The 24,094-nt window shown below is 39.1% G+C and overlaps 1 protein-coding gene across 2 annotated transcripts in view; it reads right to left on the minus strand.

Annotated features, from left to right (window-relative positions):
- Nucleotides 1–24,094, minus strand: part of NBAS (NBAS subunit of NRZ tethering complex) — a 365,227-nt gene that overhangs the window by 191,020 nt on the left and 150,113 nt on the right. For both annotated transcript variants that reach the window (XM_032652473.1, XM_032652472.1), the window contains 3 exons: nucleotides 17,591–17,776; nucleotides 16,078–16,251; nucleotides 9,583–9,716 (listed from right to left, as the gene is read on the minus strand). In XM_032652473.1, coding sequence (XP_032508364.1) covers nucleotides 9,583–9,716; nucleotides 16,078–16,251; nucleotides 17,591–17,776 — 494 coding nt within the window. The remainder of the gene's footprint in view (nucleotides 1–9,582; nucleotides 9,717–16,077; nucleotides 16,252–17,590; nucleotides 17,777–24,094) is intronic.

Genomic DNA, 24,094 nt, shown 5'->3' on the forward strand with positions numbered 1-24,094 from the left:
GGTTCTATCCGTCCCTTTTTTTTTTTCTAAATATTTTTTTAATTCAATAACTATATTATACTTTATTTTATTTTTACTGTATTTTCTTTCTTTCTTTTTTCCTTCTTTCCCTCCTTCCTTCCTTCCTTCCTCCCTCCCTCCCTCCTTTCTTTCCTTCTTTCTTCCTTCCTTCCTTTCCTCCTTTCCTTCTTTCTTTCCTCATACTTCTACTAATTCTCTCTACTTTTTCTCCCTTTTATTCTGAGCCGTGTGGATGAAAGGCTCTTGGTGCTCCAGCCCAGGAGTCAGGGCTCTGCCTCTGAGGTAGGAGAGCCAACTTCAGGACACTGGTCAACAAGAGACCTCCCAGCTCCACATATTATTAAACGGTGGAAATATCCCAGAGACCTCCATCTTAACACCAGCACCCAGCTTCACTCAACGACCAGCAAGCCACAGTGCTGGACAACCTATGCCAAACAACTAGCAAAACAGGAACACAACCCCACCCATTAGCAGAGAGGCTGCCTAAAATCAGAATAAGGCCACAGACACCCCAAAACACACCACCAGACATGAACCTGCCCACTAGAGAGACAAGATCCAGCCTCATCCACCACAACACAGGAACTAGTCCCCTCCACCAGGAAGCCTACACAACCCACTGAAACAACCTTAGCCACTGGAGACAGTCATCAAAAACAACGGGAACTACGAACGTGCAGCCTGCAAAAAGGAGACCCCAAACACAGTAAGATAAGCAAAATGAGAAGACAGAAAAACACACAGCAGATGAAGGAGCAAGATAAAAATGCACCAGACCTAACAAATGAAGAGGAAATAGGCAGTCTACCTGAAAAAGAATTCAGAATAATGATAGTAAGGATGATCCGAAATCTTGGAAATAGAATGGACAAAATGCAAGAAACAGTTAACAAGGACCTAGAAGAAATAAAGATGAAACAAGCAACGATGAACAATGCAATAAATGAAATTAAAAGTACTCTCGATAGGATCAATAGCAGAATAACTGAGGCAGAAGAACGGATAAGTGACCTGGAAGATAAAGTAGTGGAAATAACTACTGCAGAGCAGAATAAAGAAAAAAGAATGAAAAGAACTGAGGACAGTCTCAGAGACCTCTGGGACAACATTAAACGCACCAACATTCGAATTATAGGGGTTCTAGAAGAAGAAGAGAAAAAGAAAGGGACTGAGAAAATATTTGAAGAGATTATAGTTGAACACTTCCCTAATATGGGAAAGGAAATAGTTAATCGAGTCCAGGAAGCACAGAGAGTCCCATACAGGATAAATACAAGGAGAAATACGCCAAGACACATATTAATCAAACTGTCAAAAATTAAATACAAAGAAAGCATATTAAAAGCAGCAAGGGAAAAACAACAAATAACACACAAGGGAATCCCCATAAGGTTAACAGCTGATCTCTCAGCAGAAACCCTACAAGCCAGAAGGGAGTGGCAGGACATGCTGAAAGTGATGAAGGAGAAAAACCTGCAACCAAGACTACTCTACCCAGCAAAGATCTCATTCAGAGTTGATGGAGAAATTAAAACCTTTACAGACAAGCAAAAGCTGAGAGAGTTCAGCACCACCAAACCAGCTTTACAACAAATGCTAAAGGAACTTCTCTAGACACGAAACACAAGAGAAGGAAACGAACTATAGTAGCGAACCCAAAACAATATAGAAAATGGGAATAGGAACATACATATCGATAATTACCTTAAATGTAAATGGACTAAATGCTCCCACCAAAAGACACAGATTGGCTGAGTGGATACAAACACAAGACCCTTATATATGCTGTCTACAAGAGACCCACTTTAGACCTAGAGACACATACAGACTGAAAGTAAGGGGATGGAAAAAGATATTCCATGCAAATGGAAACCAAAAGAAAGCTGGAGTAGCAATTCTCATATCAGACAAAATAGACTTTAAAATAAGGAATATTAAAAGGGACAAAGAAGGACACTACATAATGATCAAGGGATCGATCCAAGAAGAAGATATAACAATTGTAAATATTTATGCACCCAACATAGGAGCACCTCAATACATAAGGCAAATACTAACAGCCATAAAAGGGGAGATCGACAGTAACACATTCATAGTAGGGGACTTTAACACCCCACTTTCACCCATGGACAGATCATCCAAAATGAAAATAAATAAGGAAACACAAGCTTTAATTGATACATTAAACAAGATGGACTTAATTGATATTTATAGGACGCTCCATCCAAAAACAACAGAATACACATTTTTCTCAAGTGCTCACGGAACATTCTCCAGGATAGATCATATCTTGGGTCACAAATCAAGCCTTGGTAAATTTAAGAAAACTGAAATTGTATCAAGTATCTTTTCTGACCACAACGCCATGAGACATCAATTACAGGAAAAGATCTGTAAAAAATACAAACACATGGAGGCTAAACAATACACTACTTAATAATGAAGTGATCACTGAAGAAATCAAAGAGGAAATAAAAAAATACCTAGAAACAAATGACAATGGAGACACAACGACCCAAAACCTATGGGATGCAGCAAAAGCAGTTCTAAGGGGGAAGTTTATAGCAATACAAGCCCACCTTAAGAAGCAGGAAACATCTCGAATAAACAACCTAACCTTGCACCTCAAGCAAGTAGAGAAAGAAGAACAAAACAACCCCAAAGCTAGCAGACGGAAAGAAATCATAAAAATCAGATCAGAAATAAATGAAAAAGAAATGAAGGAAACGATAGCAAAGATCAATAAAACTAAAAGCTGGTTCTTTGAGAAGATAAACAAAATAGATACACCACTAGCCAGACTCATCAAGAAAAAAAGGGAGAAGACTCAAATCAATAGAATTAGAAATGAAAAAGAAGTAACAACTGACACTGCAGAAGTAAAAAAAATCATGAGAGATTACTACAAGCAACTCTACGCCAATAAAATGGACAATCTGGAAGAAATGGACAAATTCTTAGAAATGCACAACCTGCCAAGACTGAATCAGGAAGAAATAGAAAATATGAACAGACCAATCACAAGCACTGAAATTGAAACTGTGATTAAAAACCTTCCAACAAACAAAAGCCCAGGACCAGATGGCTTCACAGGTGAATTCTATCAAACGTTTAGAGAAGAGCTAACACCTATCCTTCTCAAACTCTTCCAAAATATAGCAGAGGGAGGAACACTCCCAAATTCCTTCTACGAAGCCACCATCACCTTGATACCAAAACCAGACAAGGATGTCACAAAGAAAGAAAACTACAGGCCAATATCACTGATGAACATAGATGCAAAAATCCTCAACAAAATACTAGCAAACAGAATCCAACAGCACATTAAAAGGATCATACACCATGATCAAGTGGGGTTTATTCCAGGAATGCAAGGATTCTTCAATATACGCAAATCTATCAATGTGATAAACCATATTAACAAATTGAAGGAGAAAAACCATATGATCATCTCAATAGATGCAGAGAAAGCTTTCGACAAAATTCAACACCCATTTATGATAAAAACCCTCCAGAAAGTAGGCATAGAGGGAACTTTCCTAAACATAATAAAAGCCATATATGACAAGCCCACAGCAAACATCATCCTCAATGGTGAAAAACTGAAAGCATTTCCACTAAGATCAGGAACAAGACAAGGTTGCCCACTCTCACCACTATTATTCAACATAGTTTTGGAAGTTTTAGCCACAGCAATCAGAGAAGAAAAGGAAATAAAAGGAATCCAAATCGGAAAAGAAGAAGTAAAGCTGTCACTGTTTGCAGATGACATGATACTATACATAGAGAATCCTAAAGATGCTACCAGAAAACTACTAGAGCTAATCAATGAATTTGGTAAAGTAGCAGGATACAAAATTAATGCACAGAAATCTCTGGCATTCCTATATACTAATGATGAAAAATCTGAAAGTGAAATCAAGAAAACACTCCCATTTACCATTGCAACAAAAAGAATAAAATATCTAGGAATAAACCTACTTAAGGAGACAAAAGACCTGTATGTAGAAAATTATAAGACATTGATGAAAGAAATTAAAGATGATACAAATAGATGGAGAGATATACCATGTTCTTGGATGGGAAGAATCAACATTGTGAAAATGACTCTACTACCCAAAGCAATCTACAGATTCAATGCAATCCCTATCAAACTACCACTGGCATTTTTCACAGAACTAGAACAAAAAATTTCACAATTTGTATGGAAACACAAAGGACCCCGAATAGCCAAAGCAATCTTGAGAACGAAAAAAGGAGCTGCAGGAATCAGGCTCCCTGACTTCAGACTATACTACAAAGCAACAGTAATAAAGACAGTATGGTACTGGCACAAAAACAGAACGACAGATCAGTGGAACAGGATAGAAAGCCCAGAGATAAACCCACGCACATATGGACACCTTATCTTTGATAAAGGAGGCAGGAATGTACAGTGGAGAAAGGACAGCCTCTTCAATAAATGGTGCTGGGAAAACTAGACAGGTATGTGTAAAGGTATGAGATTAGATCACTCCCTAACACCATACACAAAAATAAGCTCAAAATGGATTAAAGACCTAAATGTAAGGCCAGAAACTATCAAACTCTTAGAGGAAAACATAGGAAGAACACTCTATGACATAAATCACAGCAAGATCCTTTCTGACCCACCTCCTAGAGTAATGGAAATAAAAACAAAAATAAACAAATGGGACCTAATGAAACTTCAAAGCTTTTGCACAGCAAAGGAAACCATAATCAAGACCAAAAGACAACCCTCAGAATGGGAGAAAACATTTGCAGATGAAGCAACTGACAAAGGATTAATCTCCAAAATTTACAAGCAGCTCATGCAGCTCAATAACAAAAAAACAAACAACCCCATCCAAAAATGGGCAGAAGACCTAAATAGACATTTCTCCAAAGAAGATATACAGAATGCCAACAAACACATGAAAGAATGCTCAACATCATTAATCATTAGAGAAATGCAAATCAAAACTACAATGAGATATCATCTCACACCAGTCAGAATGGCCATCATCAAAAAATCTAGAAACAATAAATGCTGGAGAGGGTGTGGAGAAAAGGGGACACTCTTGCACTGCTGGTGGGAATGTGAATTGGTTCAGCCACTATGGAGAACAGTATGGAGGTTCCTTAAAAAACTACAAATAGAATTACCATATGACCCAGCAATCCCACTACTGGGCATATACCCTGAGAAAACCAAAATTCAAAAAGAGTCATGTACCAAAATGTTCATTGCAGCTCTATTTACAATAGCCCGGAGATGGAAAGAACCTAAGTGCCCATCATCGGACGAATGGATAAAGAAGATGTGGCACATATACACAATGGAATATTACTCAGCCTTAAAAAGAAATGAAATTGAGTTATTTGTAATGAGATGGATAGACCTAGAGTCTGTCATACAGAGTGAAGTAAGTCAGAAAGACAAAGACAAATACCGTATGCTAACACATATATATGGAATTTAAGGGGAAAAAATGTCATGAAGAACCTAGGGATAAGACAGGAATAGAGGCGCAGACCTACTGGAGAACGGACTTGAGGATATGGGGAGGGGGAAGGGTGAGTTTTGACAGGGCGAGAAAGAGTCATGGACATATACCCACTAACAAACGTAGTAAGGTAGATAGCTAGGGGGAAGCAGCCGCAAGGCACAGGGATATTAGTTCGGGGCTTTGGGACAGCCTGGAGGGGTGGGAGGGGGAGAGTGGGAGGTTGGGAGACGCAAGAGGGAAGACACATGGGAGCACATGTATATGTATAGCTGATTCACTTTGTTATAAATCAGAAACTAACACACTATTGTAAAGCAATTATACCCCAATAAAGATGTTAAAAAAAAAAAAAAAAAGAACCTAGGGGTAAGACAGGAATAAAGACGCAGACCTACTGGAGAACGGACTTGAGGATATGGGGAGGGGGAAGGGTGAGCTTTGACAGGGTGAGGGAGGGTCACGGACATATACACACTAACAAACGTAGTAGGGTGGATGGCTGGGGGGAAGCAGCCGCAAGGCACAGGATATTAGTTCGGTGCTTTGTGACAGCCTGGAGGGGTGGGATGGGGAGAGTGGGAGGGAGGGAGACGCAAGAGGGAAGACATATGGGAACATATGTATATGTATAACTGATTCACTTTGTTATAAAGCAGAAACTAACACACCATTGTAAAGCTGTTATACCCCAATAAAAATGTTAAAAAAAATAAAATAAAAAAAAATAAAAAATAAAAAATTGTTAATACAATCCACGTTACCAGCCCTTTGTTGCCTACTGAAGGCCCACGGTTCCCAGAGGTACACTTGCTACTCTTCACTAAGGATGGGAGGGAGCTTGCGGTCATATCTGTACAGGTTTGGTTAATAAATAGATGCTGTGATTATAGCTTTTCCTACATGAAGACTCCCTAAACCTGGACTGAGGCAGGGAAGTATTAACCACTAAGTACAGTCTCCATTTAGCTTTACCAGTAACAAGGCTAACTGCTTTCCTTCTTGGGGGTCAGTACTTAGATCCTTAATGACAGGAGATGAATAATCAGGATCTACAAACCACAAACCACCCAACATTTCTGTAACATAATACACAGAATCTGAGATTACCTTACCCCCCCAAAATCAAAACTGAAGCAAGACTGACAATCTAGCTGCTCACATATAAGGCAATTTCCCAAGGACTCCTATAAAGAAAAGCCTTCAGCTTGTCACAAGGCATCCAATCAACTTTTAGCATCTTAGATATAAATTCATGGCCAAGAATCACTAGACATGGAGGAAAGGTCCTCACAGTAAAAACAGAGATGCAAACAAACAGAATATGAAAAATCAGAGATCACGCTGGGGCAAGGGTAATGCAAGGTGCACAAGTGAATTTATGCATCTGTGAAACAAGAGCAGGGTATTATTTTGTTTGAAAGTGAATGAGAAAAAGTTCTTGGAATTTAAATAAGAAAGCCAAAATAAATTTTAAATTCAAAATACGGATTAGAAGATAAAACTATAGAAATCTCCCAGATCATTTAACAAAAGATCAAAACATGGGAAAAAGAACAAAAAGAGCAGTAAATAAATTTAAAATGTGCAAAAAAAGAGAAAAAAGGACATGCAAATAAACTTATCAAGGAAACTTAACAGGAAAAAAATGTAAGAAAATTTCCCAACCGTTTGAAGGACATGAGTTTCCAGGTTGAGATACATGATTTAAATGAACAATGATAAATTCAGACTCAGAATAAAACACATCCTTATGATACTTCAGAACACTAGAAATGAAGGGAAGGTACTGAAGTATTCCAAAAAGGGGAGGAAAAGGCCATATAATAGCCTTGGACTTCTCAACAACAGTGGAAGGAGAAGACAAGAGTGATGCCTTCAAAACTCGCAAGGAAAAGGATCAGAAACCTAGAATTCCATACACAGCCAAGCCTTCCATCAAGTGTAAGGATACAATTATGATTTTTTTTGACATATGATAGTCTTAAAATAAACATGCCTCCATGCAATATTTGACAGGAAGCTATTCAAGATTATGTTCCATCAAAATAAGGGAATAAGTAAAGAAAGGAAAAGATAATAATCCCAGAAACGCAATATGCAACACAAGAGAGACGCAAACAAAAGTCCAAGGATGGATGCTGTACAGCAGAGTAGAGAACAATTCATATCAAAGGAAGAGAAAAGACATTTCTAAGAAAGATGTTTCAAAAGTAAGAGGGAGAGAGAGAGAGACATAGAGTGAAAAGAGAAAGGACAGATTACTAGATATTTTTGACCTTGGAAAGGAATTTTACACTTCTGTCAGAAGAGTGAAGGAGGTAAATGGACACAAAAAATGACAAAAAAGGAAATTATTCAATCCACGAAAAGCAAAAAGTTGCATAAAAAGGAAATATAATCATACCCAGCTCTGTGTAAACAGTATATACATAATCATAATGATAGAAATACCACTTCGACTACACTGAAAAAAATGGTTAAGAGAAGTAGGTATGGGGGAAGGGTAGGCTTCAATGAAAGGAAGTCAATAATCTAAAATTGTAAAAATCAATAAATGGCAACGTGAGCACAATATTTTAAAGGAGGCAGGCAAAGTCAAGAAGAAAAGCATGATCTATAATGAGTGCTTACTTTTACAAGACAGGTATCAAAGGATGGGGAAGGAGAGCAACCAATAGTTTTTTACCAATTACAAGTCTTCCTGTACCCTGATTTTAACTAGTACATACATTATTTACTTTATGGTTAAAAATTAGAAGGGGATCATGTTCCCTTGGACTTCATGATTTTAGAATAGCACCTCCTCATCCCCACCAATTTGTTTTTCTCCATGGCACTGACTTTTCAAAGTGAAAAGACAATATGACCTGTAGAATATCTCACAGTCTGTATTTATCTGTTTCTTTTCTTCATGGTGTTATTTAACTTGTTCTCTTATTCCCTACATTGACTGTAAACTAGAAGTTTGGCTTAAAGGATTGATTAGATTCAGGGTAAGTAATTTTACTTCATACTGCTTCTCACCAGGAGGCACATATGGCTAGGCTGCCTGATTGTAAGTGATGCCATATTTGATAACTTGATCAAAGGTGACGGCAGTCAGACTTAGACTTTATAAAGGTCAATTTCCCCTTTGCAATTACAAAAAAAAAAATATTTGCTAAAGGTAATACTTTGGTACCATGCGAATATCCCTTCCCCATCAATTTTTCACCTGATTTCAATTCTATTAATGACTACGTGAAACAATTATTTCACATTGGGTTGCAAAATCAAGTGACTTCTATCATTCATTTCACACACAAAAATAAAAATTTCCTTGGAAGGAAAAGAGAGGAGAAGAAGAAAACCAAAGCATGAGGAAGACTTCTTGTCTAAACAACTGATTTTGCAAATGAGGAAACTGATGACCATAGAAGTTATGTGACTCAGCTGTAGTCACAAAGGCTTAGAAACAGGCCCACCAATTTTTCGTTCAGTTTTCATGCTTTTCCATGTGCTGTTATTAACTTCCCCAGATATGAAATTTATAATATGTACTATGTGTTAAAAGAGTGATTAAAGGAATGATTGTTATGTGACTTGCAAAGAGAAAATATAATCTGATTTGCATACCACTAAATGAGGTATGTATATCCATACATTATTACTTAGAAGTTTTACTCTGGGCAAGGGCCAAGAACAAACAATTCATAGAAAAAATACAACTAGCCCATAAATAAGGAAAAAGCTTAATTAGAAACACAATTTAAAACAAAGAGATATCACCGTTTATCCACTTAAGAAAGTACTTTTTGTTGTGGTGGTAGTGATATCCTTGCTTGCTTTTTAATGGATAATTATCAAGGTTAACAAAATTATAGTGACGTCCTATATACTGTTAGAAAAACAAGTGTCTATCTCGAGACAACAGGTTTGCACGTGATCTCATTTTCTTCTTTATATTCCCAAAATTCTCTATAATGAACATTCAGAGAAGCAACATCTTCATTTTAACTGTTAGAGTAAAAAGACACAACCATAACAAAGGCACACTGTGGGTTCTTACCCATATCCTCTCTGTGGCAGACATTCTAATAAGTCATAGCAAAGAGCGAGCTGGTCATTTCGTTCACAGTTATAGATGCATTCTAGTGCTACTGCCATCAGTTGGTCCTGATCAGGAATGATTTTTTGCTGCAACTAGAGAAATAAAGCATGTTGTGCTAAATGTCAATAGATTTACATTCAATTTTGCCATATCTCAGTACCACTGTCAATAGAATATTAAATAGCGCAGTTAATCAGCCACAGAAACAAATCTTGGTTTTTCTTTAGCTTACAGACTTTTGGGGTCTTTAATTATTCTAAATGAAATTGCATTTTAATTACAGAATCAGCAAGAAAAGAAAATTTGTACCCATAAGCTATGCATCTGCTGAAAACAGATTCTTCGATTCATGACCCATTCAAGATAAAGTAGATAGAAGAAACACAGTGAACTAAAAAGGCAATTCATTAAAAACAACATTTCTAACCCTAAAACCAAATTTCATGTGTTTCAATCACAAAAATATATAAAATTCCTTAACTAATATCCAGAGATGTTCAAACCTACTATTTTTCAGTGTGCATTATGTATTAGTCATTTAACACAACAGTACTGACATTCTATTCGAAAGAAGTTGCATTGCAATGAGGTAATATTCATATCCCAAAATACACTCCATATTTCTGATGCAGAAAAATGGCTATTGGGGGTCACTTTCCCATTGTAAACCACAGAGACCCATTCTTAAAGTATTTTCTGGGATATAAAAATAACAGATTTGTGCCTTGTTTTTCTCATCTATAAAATTGGAATATTAACATCTTCTTAATAGCACTGTTGTGAGGATTAAATAAATTAATACATGCAGAATGCTTATGATATCTTCCTGCTTCCTGTCTTTCCCTCCCTGAGACGCTGAAGTGTCACTTGAAAGTTAAATGTTCTAGAGTCCCTATTTGATCAGGTATGCTCAAAACCCTTTAGTAGACCTTCAACGTGAAAGGTAAAGAGCAAACTTTTTGCCTTCCACTCAGGCTCCTTCATGGCCTGGTGCCCACCCACTTTTCCAGTCCTATGAATCACTACCTCTCTGCTCAAAGTTTTAGTCCACTCAGGTTAAATAACTTCCCTTTATCTAAACATATCATTAGTTTGATTACGTCCCCTTGTCTTATTCTACTCCTACCTGGAATGTCTTCTCGAGGAACTTCTTAAAACCTTAGTCTCTAAAACCTCCCAAATAATCCAGTTTTATGTCCATTTGGCTGACTTCAATTGGACTTCCCCAGATTTCCAGAGTCTCTTGCTTATACCTGATAACTGCTGGTCCAATGAATAAATCCTCATACGACTCTCTACATGAATGCTTCTTCCCCTCTGTACTCCTCTGGCACCTTTCCGTTCTCTTCCTATGCCACTCAGCATATCCTTCTTAATACACTCTACTGTGTACGTGAATCGTAATGCTCACGTTAAGATACTTTTCACTGTTGTCCATTAGACTCTCTACAGATGTCCAATTCATATAGTACGACACACTTCCTTTTATTCTCATTATTCCTCTACTAATATCTCAGTGGTCACTATTAAACCATCATTTGTCCCACCTCAAGCTAATAGAAGGGAGCCCATTTAGGACTTTCCAAGAAATCAATAAACCTTCCCCACCATGGGCTGCTAATTATCTCCCATATTGCATAGCAAGGTAAAATGTAACAAAGTCATAATTTCTTTCAAAGGGTCTTAAAATTATGCACTAGTAGACAACCAGAAAAAGAACAACAGATGTTAAGCTAGAATACTTGGGAAACCCCAGAGAAACAAGCAACAAATCAATGAAACAGTGAAAGAATCACTGAAAATTATCATACAAAAATCAATAACTTTCATATACACCAACAATAAAGTTAGAGAAAATGAGGGTAAATAAAACTCAATTTGTAATGTAAACAGAAAATTAAGTGGTTAGGAATAGATTTAACAAGAAATGTGCAAAACCTATATAAGGAAAAGTTTTAAACACCCCTGAAAGACACTAAGAAAGATATGAACAAATAGAATGATGTCCCCTATTCTTGAATAGGGTGACTGGACATTATACTAAAGTTCAGATAGAAAAAATATATATACAAGAATAACTTTTGAAAAACTGGGGGAAGAAAACACTACAGAGGAATACTACCCATACCAGACTATAAAATCTCTATAATTTAAAACAGTGTGGTACTTAGTATATGGACAAACAGACTAATAAAACAATAGAGAAACTCTAGAATTAGACTCAAAACAAATGGAAATTTTGTATATGACAAAGGTGGCATCTCAAATCACTCAGGTACAGATAAACTTTTTTAATAAATGGTGCTGCAACAACTAGGTAGCATAAGGGAAAACATAAAATAGATCTGTATCTCACACCCTGCAAAAGAACACACTCCAAATAGATTAGGGATCTAAACATAAAAATAAAGCCATACAAGTACTAGAAGAAAACATGAGTGATTTCTTCTTTAACCTTGTAATGGGAAAAGGTTTTCCACCATGTTTCAAAATACAGAAGCAATTTTTAAAAAATTGCTCAATTTGATTACACAAAAAATAAACTGTAAAAAATTCTGCATGACATAATAGACCATAAACAAAGTCAAAAGACAACCTACCCACTGGGTGAAATATTCACAATAGAAACCACAGAAAAAGGACTAATTACACTAATATATATGAATTTCTAAAAGTTAAGGCACAATGAAACAAAAATCAAAGTGAAAAATGGGGAAAAGGCAGGAATGGACAGTTCACAAAAATGACAATGCCTCTCAAGCATATGAGAAAATGTTCAAATTCACTCATATTTAGAGAAGTACAAATTAAAACAACACTGAAATGTAATTTTTCACCCATCACGGTGGCAAAATCTTTTAAATATGACAACAAATTGTGTCTGCAAGGTTGTGGAGAAACAGCCATGCTCATACATTGCTGGTGGAAATGTAAATTGGAACAACCCATCTGGAGAGAAATGTGGTAATACCAACACAACCCTGCCTTTAGAGCCTGGAATCCCCTTGCAGTAATATATCCTGAAGATATGCCAATAATACAAAATAAATATAAACAGGTTACTCGTTGTAGCACTGTTTGTAATTCTCAAATACTGGGAATAGCACAGAAAACTAGTGAGGCTGGGTAACAGTTTTCAATTTTATATTTTAATTTATATAACCACACATGGCTAGTGGCTACCATACTGAACAGCACAGTCCTAGAGGCACTTTTCAATTTCCTAAGGAGTGTGGGCCCAAAGTAGGCCAACAGGAAATTGCAGCTGAGAGTTTACAGTGTTAAGGAGACTTCCCCATTTGTCCCCATTACTGGAATACAGTCTGGTATCTACAAGCAGAAGGGCCTAGTAAGTATTCAATACTTCTAATTTGGACCCCCAAAGGACCACACCCTAGGAATACGGGAGAATTGGAAATAGGACAGTCTTTTTGAAACCTGAAACAGCTCAATACCCGATCAGATTAAAGTGACCTTCACCGTAGGAGAATGGTGGGAACAGCAAAAATAAGAGTGGCATATTCCATATTCCCCCAAATTCTAATCTATTATACCTGGGTTGGGCCTAGAAAATTGTTTTCTTTTTAATCCATATAGTTCTGATGCACAAATGCATTTAAAAAAAACAGTATAAAAGACAGAAAACGATACAAGAAGGTAGAATATTTTATTCCCAAGTCATCTCTATCCAGACTTGCCCAAGTTACTTCACAAGTTTCACTTCCCAAAGAGGGATTCAAGCAAAGAGCAACGGCTTAAAATCAGAAATGAGTGCTTAAAATCAGGATGTTATAAAAGAGAGGAAGAGTTTGAAACACATGAGATAGTTGAAAAGACAAATATGTATTATTGTTCCCATTATTCGCTCGCCTCTTTCTAGTAGACGATTGTTCTTCCCTGCCCCATTAACACCAGGTGTGGCCACAGAGCCTTCAGCCTGTGAAATGTGAGAGGGAGTAATCTGAGGCACTGGGAGCTAAGCTTTAAGAGCCACTGTGTGGTTCTTTGTTCTTTTTCCTGTGCCACAAGTTAGAAAAGGGGACTGTTCTTTCAGCCTGAGTCCTGGAATGAACAGGACATAGAACACAGCAGAAGCCCAACCACAGCCTACACGACACTTGTGAGAAATGAACGTTTGCTATTGTCAACTACTAAGATTGCAAGGTCATTTGTTAATGCAGCATACCTTAACCTAAGCTGTTGGATACAGAAATCACGGCTCCCTTTATAGCACTAAAAATACCTTGTGCATGATTCATGGCAGATCCAAGGTAAATTCTTTTTGCGAACAGTCAAGGAAAATAAAATAAAAACAATGCTCCAAGGACAATCCTAGCACAGCAAATAAATGTAATCAAGTGATCTAAAGCATCATAATGAAACCCAGAGTTAATCATTCACTCCTTCATTTGCCCTGCCCAAATGCACTGAGCACTTGCTCTCTACAAGGCACTGCACTAGTCCCTGGCAGCACAGAGACACCGGAGACAGAGCGGACAGACCCAGGAAACAAAGAGAGGGAGAGGCAAACTTGAACAAGCAATGACAGCACAGTGAGATATGCATTATTCTAGAGGCAGCTACAAGGCCCACCCTAGCACAGATAAGTCCCTAGAGGTTTCACAGCAGAGGGAGTCTTGGACAGCAGGATCCTGAAGGGTAGGCAGGTATTTGTTAAATGATGGAAAGGGGTCTGATTATCACAAGGAAAGGAAATAGCCTCACAGAACACAAAAAGGCATGAAAGAACCTGATAGGGTCAAGAGGTGAAAAGTTAGTGTGGGTAAACCAGTGCATTCATGAAGGGAAATGAGGCTGAAGAGGTAGACTAGAAGCAGACCGCAAAGAACCTTCCACGCCAACATTTACCCTGCAGGCAATGGTAGGCCACCAGAGATTTTCTGTAGACCATGACATGATCAAATTTGTGCTGCGGAAAGATAACATCGATAGAAATAGAGAGAGTGGATTGGAAAGGAAGAGCCCAGCAACACCATTATTCTCTGCTTTGATGCTGACATATTTCAAGAAAGGCAAATGGCTATATATTTTATTCAAAAGGCACATACAAACTACCGAGTAAAAACAACAAAAAGCTGACTACATACAAAGGATTTACAAGACTCTGTAAGGAAGAAGGATCACAAACAAGATTACTCGAAGAATTTAAAGTCACTTCTTTCTTCCTCATAAAACATTCATACTGAACCCATCCTACTTCTCACATAGCATTCTGCTGTCACAAGCAGCCCGCCCTCGGCTCATAGTAAACCATCCCAAATTTAAAACCAGAATACTAAGTGGAAACTGCTTATGAGAAGATGGAAAACTTTAAATAGCCAATGCACAGAGATATTTCTGACAGACAGCCCTTCCAGAAACCAAAAAATGTGTGAGATTAACTAAGCAATGCTTTCCTTTTCAGCTTGATTATAATGGTCTATGACCATATACCTTAGAGGACATCAAATTGCTAACAAAGGCTAGTACAAGGAGTACTTTCAATTAGAATTTAGGATTAGAAGGGGCCTTCAATGCTTCTGCTTGAATCCCAACCTAATGCTTTAACTCTCACTACAAAGTCAGTGCCTCGAGTGACTACGCCACTCTGCGTGAGTCCCCTCCAATGGAAAGGGAGCCACTATCCCTTGAAACAGTATATTTGATTTATGGTTAAATTAAGAGGTTATTTACATTTCAAAAGTAACCTGCACTTAACAAAACGATTTATCACCAGTAAATCTGAACAACTATTTGATTTCTATAAAAAAGATAGATAGATAGATAGATGATAGAAGATAGACAGATAGATAGGTCAGTCTTCAGCAAATATAAGAGTTATTAAGAATAATTATAAGATCTCCTTATGGGATCCTAAAAATTTTAACAAATATTTTGAAGGTCCTCCAGGGTAGAAGTCTTTTCTTCTTCCTCTACTGGTGTTACAGTAAAGCATAATGGTTAAGAACACAGCTGGGAAACTAGAAAACCTATGTTTGAACCCAAGGTTCCACTCCTTACTGTGACCCCGGGCAATTGCCTAACCACTCTGTATCACGATTTTCTTTTCCTGTAACAGTAATATAATCAAAATATCTACATCATAGGATTGTTACAAGGATTAAATGAGTTAACACTTGTAAAGTGCCTACCTATAGTAAGAATTCAATACCTTTCAATTATTAGTCTTTTTGGTATTGCCAGTTTCCACAAGGTAGTAAAGAGTCAACAAACTTTGGAGTAAATCAATCAAGGTAAACATAATCTTAAAAACTTCCAAAAAGTTTTTGGACTAAACTGCTAAAACATTTTTAAAGAATAAAATGATAACTACTTCTTCTGTTTAAAGAGAAATTACTTGCAAAGCCTAGTATTAAAAAATTTGTAAACAGAACCTAATTCTGTAGGGGAAAAAGTACAGAGGTTTTTTAAGATGTTAAAGTTTCTACTTACATCAGGCTTGGAATGCTGAAATATCTTCAGGGGAAATTTTAAGTCTCCTTTAGCTAAAGTTACTAAATATTCCTTTAATAGCTCATTAGCCACACCAGGAGACTGTTTCTCACAACGATGAAGAAAGGGAACCATCCACTGGTAGGCACTTGTCACATAATTGTCCTCAGAACACTGAAAATGTAATTCACCAAAACAAACACACGTTAAATTAAATACCTGATAATAACAGACAAGTTAAAGCTCAAGGATAATCAGACTCGTGTGAAACAATGAAAGCCCAACACTTTCTAAAACATCCTCCAATTCACGCCTCACAAGGAGACTGAGAGGCAGCAGGAGAATCACCTTCTGCCTGGGGTTGGTAGAGCCAACAGCAGCAAGAGCGCTGTGATCCATCTCTTTAGTACCATGACCACCCTAGTACCATGGTACCCGGTACTAGGTCATGGCAGCCTAAGCCCAGCTCTGTAAGACAAACACACTGCTGCTACTATTACTCCTACTGCTGCTCAGTCTTGAGGTCTTCCAGAGCAAAGAGAGATTCTACCTCAAAAGTGTATGTATGTGTATGTGTAAAAAGAGTTAGCGGGTGGGGGTGGGGGGTGGGATAGGCCGACAGAAAATGTGAAAGGGAAAAGAACAGAGAGAGATATGCATAAAGAAGCTCTAGAAAGGAGTCACTTGAGAAATCCCAGATTCTCTTCCACCCTTTTCCTCTTCTTCTGTTTGTTTTACCCCTTCACATCTACCTTCACGAAACTCCAAATGACACACATAATCTTACTCATTATCCCTGAAATTATACAATCCTTTCTCGTCTTTATCCTAGGAGATACACCTGAATCTCTTAAGAGACATCTTGCATGTAACACAACTCAATTTTCACTGGGTGGATCACAGGGAAAAGAAATTAGTAAGAGAAAAGGAAGGTGGGGACAGAGGGAAAGAGAAAAGGGGGATTGATAAGAGAAAAAAAGATGGTGAGAGGCATGAGAAAGAGAGGGAAAGTGGGCTCAGCAGAAATCGGTTCCTAACTTTGGAGACTGTACTTCCCCCCACCCCGAGTGACCCCCCCCCAAAAAAAAATCTACGAATGGCCGGGCAAATTCTCCTTCACATACAAACCCTGAAGCCAAGATGTTTTCTTCATACAACCACCCAGCCAATCATCTGAATATACAAGTAGTTGGGAATTTTAACAAAGTGAGGATTAGAAACATGATTACGAGAATGACAGCTAATTTAAATATGCCTCGCTAGAAGGGGGAAAGAAAGTCATGTACAGATAACTATGGATGAAGGGCAAAGAAGGTACAAAACCAGCCAAAGTGGTTCTGGATGCCTTCAGTAATTTATTCATAAAACTTGATTTTTTTTTTTTAAGTCAAGAAACCTTCCTTTATTGACTAAGTTCTCTGGTTTGAAGGACATTACATCTTTGGCTTTGAGACACATATTAATCAAAGTACATATAGAATAGTTAAAAAGAAAGTTTTAAAATAAAACCTACACTATTCATCAGTAATCTTAGTTTTTCAATGTCTTTCATCTGCTGGAGTTCTTTCAAGGTTAGGGTTAAATCACACCCTGCTTCATAAACCAATGCTTCCAGAGTAACCAAATTATCACAGAGAACCAGCAAACCAGGAATATTCCGCTCCATTCCAAGTCGAATAAGTGACAATGCACAGTCAACCTAAAATGGAAAGGCAACAGTAAGTCTCTGAGTATTATATCTTTCTTTTCCATATATTCTAAAGTAAAAGCCTCTAGTATAGAATCTAGCAATAATCCTTATAATCATTTTATATAAAACTGCATTACTACATACTTTTTTATTCAGTACAAAAACATCAGACTTCTTTATGAAATATATTAGCACCAAACTGTCCCAAAAGAATCAAATAATCACCAAGAAATACTGAAAATAAAAATAAAAGAAAGACAACCATCTTCAATTTGTAGAGCATTACAGTTTACTGAGCTGTTTACATATATTTGTCTATTTAATTCTCAGAACATTAACAAGCAGGAAAAAAATAAAAATAAAAAAACATAGCTAGGTAGTGATAATGTCAAATTAACCTATTTTCACTATACCACTCTGCCCCAAAAAGAATGCTTGGCTTCCATAGTCCTGTACAGTACCTCTCCTTCCACAAGTCCTCCCTATAGATGACATTCAATAAACTCTTGCTGAACGATTAACTGATTAATTCAACCTTCTCTGTCCCAATTCAACTATTTAGACCTCCCTTACAACAAAACAAAGAATAATCTTTCTGCAGATGCTCAATACACAGCAATTTCACTCCCATCACTTGATCAGGTTTATAAAATGGACATATTCCGATTGACAGCAAAATCATCTAACGTAGCCTTAACCCCCAGTGCCTTATACTTCTCCTTACTTGCTCCCTTACTCCTAGAAAAGCAATTATTTATTGAGAACCTACTATGAACTGAACACCATTCTAAGTGTCAGGAATACAAAACTGAATAAGATGAGGTCTCTTCCTTCAAAGATGTCTCCATCTTGTAGGGAAACACAATCTGGTAAATTAACGATTGAAGTGGAGCGAGGGTGCCTGGGATCTCAAAGAAGAGGGCAAGCAGCCCAACCTGAGAGTCACGAAGTCTCCCAGAGGGGAGAACACTTAAAATGGGTTTTAAAGCATCAGTGGATATTAGTAAGTAAAGAAAGAAGAAGCGCAGGAGAACAGCATGGAAGGCAGAGATGCATGAATGTTAGGAAGTACGATTAGTTCCATAAACTGAAAAGAAGGTATGAAGTGAAGTGATGAAAAACAAGGCTAGAGTAGCAGAGAAGGGCCAGATAAAAAAGAACATCGTCTGCTGAGCTAAGGAATTTGCAGTTTACCCCGAAATGCAAATCTAAAGGATTTTCGGCTGAGGCGTGTCATAATAGACTTACACTTTGGAAAGAATACTCAGTATTTACTGAATGAATGACAAATGAAACATGAATGGACTGGAAATGGACTGAGCTGAAAGTAAGCAGACTAGTTAGGAGAACTGCAATTACTAATACCGGAAGACTCTCTACTAGTGACAAGAATAGCCCCCTGGGGGGACAGCAATATTTAAGGGACAAGCCAAAGACTCTGAGCCACACTGCGGAGAGGAACATGAACGACAAAGACAATGAAGAAAGCGAAATGACATCACAGAAGCCTAAGGAGAAGAGATTGCAGGGAAAAGGAAGCAGTAGTGTCAAAGGACAATGTTGTTAAACACCAAATGAAGGCGATCTGACATTAAAAGGCGAGCAGGGAGCCTTACTGATGGAGTTTCCATGGAGTGGCAGGAGTAGCCAGACACCAGGGAAATGAGGAGTAAACAAACACTGAGGAAGTGATTGCAAAGGGCAGAGTGGCTACCTCTGAGCTGAGCTGCAATGGAAAGAAGACAGATAAAACGGAAGCTAGGGAGAAAATGGCTCTAATTTATATACATATATATAAGTCTCTGAGTATATACATATGTGTATATATGTGTGTATATATATATATATACACTCCTATTTCATGTATATACATGTGTGTGTATATATATATATATACACTCCTATTTCATGTATATATATGTACATGTGTGTGTGTGTGTGTATATATATATATATATATATATATATATATATATATATATATATATATATATGAAATAGGAGTGATTTGAACTTTTTATGTCCAAAAAAAGGCAGGGGGGTAATAGACCAGAGGTTAAAGATACAGGAGAGAGAGAAAAAATGACTGCTAGAACAATCCTAAGCAGGGGGCGGTGTGGAATCCAGGGTACGGGTAAAGAAAGAAGTTCAGGAGAATGCAAGAGAGACCTCTTCCTGTGGGAAAACTGGAAAGAGTAGGGCAAATGGAAGTAATTTCTCAACTTTCACCATGAAATACAAAGCAAAATCACTGCTGAGAATGATGAAGGAAGCGTTGGTGCGAGGAAAGGAGGAAACAGGGAGAGGAAACAGTCACGCAGCACAAAGAAAAAATGCCAAGTGATATCACAGACCCATCCAAAGCCCTTCCAGGACTCAGAGATTAACAGGTGAAGAGGTGAAAAAGGAAGAACTGCATGTTCAGTTGAAAAGAGTGGCACAAATAAAAATAAGGGAGGAAACTACAGGTAGATAAGGCATGAGGCAAAAGGGAAGGGATCCGGCAATACCTCAACAAAAGGACAATTAATGTCGGAAAAGCCACATCTACCTGTATACCAAGTTCTTAAAAACTCAGAAAGGGCTTCCCTGGTGGCGCAGTTGTTGAGAGTCCGCCTGCCGATGCAGGGGACACGGGTTCGTGCCCCGGTCCGGGAAGATCCCACATGCCGTGCAGCGGCTGGGCCCGTGAGCCATGGCCGCTGGGCCTGCGTGTCCAGAGCCTGTGCTCCGCAACGGGAGAGGCCACAACAGTGAGAGGCTCACGTATCACAAAAAAAAAAAAAAAAAAAAAAAAAAAAGGCTCGTCCCTTTAGCCGTACCTCTCCAAGCTCATCCAAAAAAAAAAAAAAAACAAAAAACTCAGAAAATCTCAGAAAGTATGAAGAAACTCGATATGTAAAGCACAACTTTGTGCAACAGTCTGAACACATAGTACATTAGCAATTTGTAACACACTCAACCAATTTGGCGATCCAGATCTGCGTTTCTAATATCAACTTTGACGTTGTTGCTTACCAAAATAACCACTGAAGTAAAAATGTTTGAAAATCAAATTACTGACACCTCAAAGTAGGTTCTTTTAACAACTTACAGAATTATACCACATACCCCAAGCCCCCAATAGATAAATTTCACCACTACATGTACACATTTTCCTAAACCAACAAACAAGATTTCCAAAAGCCATTTATAGGCGCTAAGGAAGAAGTAGCACTACATCAGTTTAACCTGTAAAAATGAAAAAGGTAAAACTATGCCAGATACCACTTTGATTATAGCATAAGCCACATGAAACGTCAATACATAAAATGAAGCTAAAGAACAATACCCCTATTATAAGTGTTTTTAAATAAATCAAAGAGATGAAAGAGTATACAGCCAACTAAATAAAGCATCCCCAAATCACTTTCCTTTCTTTATAATTATTCATTTTTTTTAACTTCTTATTTTATATTGGGGTACAGCTGATTAACAATTTTGTAATAGTTTCAGGTGCACAGCAAATCTTTATTCTTGATTACTAAAACAGAAATCAAGATGTCTAGGAATTATAATTAGACTTAAAAAAATCATTTCAGGGGGACCTTGAAGATGGCGGAAGAGTAAGACGCGGAGATCGCCTTCCTCCCCACGGATACACCAGAAATACATCCACACGTGGAACAACTCCTACAGAACTCCTACTGAAGGCTGGCAGAAGACCTCAGACCTCCCAAAAGGCAAGAAACTCCCCACGTAACTGGGTAGGGCAAAAGAAAAAACAGAGACAAAAGAATAAGGACGGCACCTGCACCAGTGGGAGGGAGCTGTGAAGGAGGAAAAGTCTCCACACACTAGGAAGCCCCTCCGCGGGCGGAGACTGCGGGAGGCAGAGGGGGGAGTTTCGGGACCGCGGAGTAGTGCACAGCGACGGGTGCGGAGGGCAAAACGGGGAGATTCCTGCACAGACGATCGGTGCCGACCGGCACTCACCAGCCCGAGAGGCTTGTCTGCTCACCCGCCGGGGCGGGCGGGGCTGCGAGCTGAGGCTCGGGTTTTGGTTTTGGACGGAGCTCAGGGAGAGGACTGGGGTTGGCGGCTTGAACATAGCCCGAAGGGGTTAGTGCACCACGACTAGCCAGGAGGGAGTTCGGGGAAAAGCCTGCACCGGCCGAAGAGGCAAGAGACTTTTTCTTCCCTCTTTGTTTCCTGGTGCGCGAGGAGAGGGGTTTAAGAGCTCTGCTTAAAGGAACTCCAGAGACGGGCGCGAGCCGCGGCTAAAAGCGCGAACCCCAGAGACGGGCGCGAGCCCCCGAGACGGGCGCGAGCCGCGGCTGAAAGCGCAAACCCCAGAGACGGGCGCGAGCCGCGGCTAAAACCGCGGACCCCAGAGACGGGCGGGAGACGCTAAGGCTGCTGCTGCCGCCACCAAGGGGCCTGTGTGCGAGCACAGGTCACTCTCCACACCCCTCTTCCGCGGAGCCTGTGCAGCCCGCCACTGCCAGGTTCCCGGGATCCAGGGACAACTTCCCCGGGAGTACGCACGGCGGGTCTCAGGCTGGTGCAACATCACGCCGGCCTCTGCCGCAACGTCACGCTGCCTCTGCAGCCGCAGGCCCGCCCCACACGTAGTGCCCCTCCTACCCCCATCCCCCAACCCCCGGCCTGAGTGAGCCGGAGGCCCCGAATCAGCGGCTCCTTTAACCCCGTCCTGTCTGAGCGAAAAAACAGACGCCCTCCAGCGACCTACACGCAGAGGCAGGGCCAAATCCAAAGCTGAGCTCCTGTGAGCTGTGAGAACAAAGAAGAGAAAGGGAAATCTCTCCCAGCAGCCACAGAAGCAGCGGATTAAAGCTCCACAATCAACTTGATATACCCTGCATCTGTGGAATACCTGAATAGACAAGGAATGATCCCAAATTGAAGAGGTGGAATTTAGGAGCGAGATCTATGATTTTTTTCCCTTTTCCTCTTTTTGTGAATGTGTACGTGTATGCTTCTGTGTGAGATCCTGTCTGTATACTCTTGCTTCCACCATTTGTCCTAGGGCTCTATCTGTCCATGACTTTTTTTAAAAAATTCTTTTTCTTAATAATTAATTGTAATAACTTTATTATACTTTACCTTCGTTCTTTCTTTCTTTCCTTCCTTCCTTCCCTCCTTTAGACAACGAATCACCCCAAATTGAGGAGGTGGTCTCAGGGAGCAGGATTTATGATTTTTCCCCCTTTACCTCTTTTTGTGAAGGTGTATGTGTATGCTTCTGTGTAAGATTTTCTCTGTATAGCTTTGCTTCCAACATTTGTCCTAAGGTTCTATCCGTCCCTTTTTTTTTTTTTTTTCTAAATATTTTTTAATTCAATAACTATATTATACTTTATTTTATTTTTACTGTATCATCTTTCTTTCTGTCTTTTTTCCTTCTTTCCCTCCTTCCTTCCTTCCTCCCTACCTCCCTCCCTCCCTCCTTTCTTTCCTTCTTTGCTTCTTTCTTCCTTCCTTCCTTTCCTCCTTTCCTTCTTTCTTTACTCATACTTCTACTAATTCTCCCTACTTTTTCTCCCTTTTATTCTGAGCCGTGTGGATGAAAGGCTCTTGGTGCTCCAGCCAGGAGTCAGGGCTCTGCCTCTGAGGTAGGAGAGCCAACTTCAGGACACTGGTCAACAAGAGACCTCCCAGCTCCACATATTATTAAACGGTGGAAATATCCCAGAGACCTCCATCTTAACACCAGCACCCAGCTTCACTCAACGACCAGCAAGCCACAGTGCTGGACAACCTATGCCAAACAACTAGCAAAACAGGAACACAACCCCACCCATTAGCAGAGAGGCTGCCTAAAATCAGAATAAGGCCACAGACACCCCAAAACACACCACCAGACGTGAACCTGCCCACTAGAGAGACAAGATCCAGCCTCATCCAGCACAACACAGGCACTAGTCCCCTCCACCAGGAAGCCTACACAACCCACTGAAACAACCTTAGCCACTGGAGACAGACATCAAAAACAACGGGAACTACGAAAGTGCAGCCTGCAAAAAGGAGACCCCAAACACAGTAAGATAAGCAAAATGAGAAGACAGAAAAACACACAGCAGATGAAGGAGCAAGATAAAAACCCACCAGACCTAACAAATGAAGAGGAAATAGGCAATCTACCTGAAAAAGAATTCAGAATAATGATAGTAACGATGATCCGAAATCTTGGAAGTAGAATGGACAAAATGCAAGAAACAGTTAACAAGGACCTACAAGAACTAAAGATGAAACAAGCAACGATGAACAATGCAATAAATGAAATTAAAATCACTCTAGATAGGATCAATAGCAGAATAACTGAGG

Source organism: Phocoena sinus, chromosome 13 (genome assembly GCF_008692025.1).
Source record: "Phocoena sinus isolate mPhoSin1 chromosome 13, mPhoSin1.pri, whole genome shotgun sequence".
Classification (NCBI taxonomy): Eukaryota; Metazoa; Chordata; class Mammalia; order Artiodactyla; family Phocoenidae; genus Phocoena; species Phocoena sinus.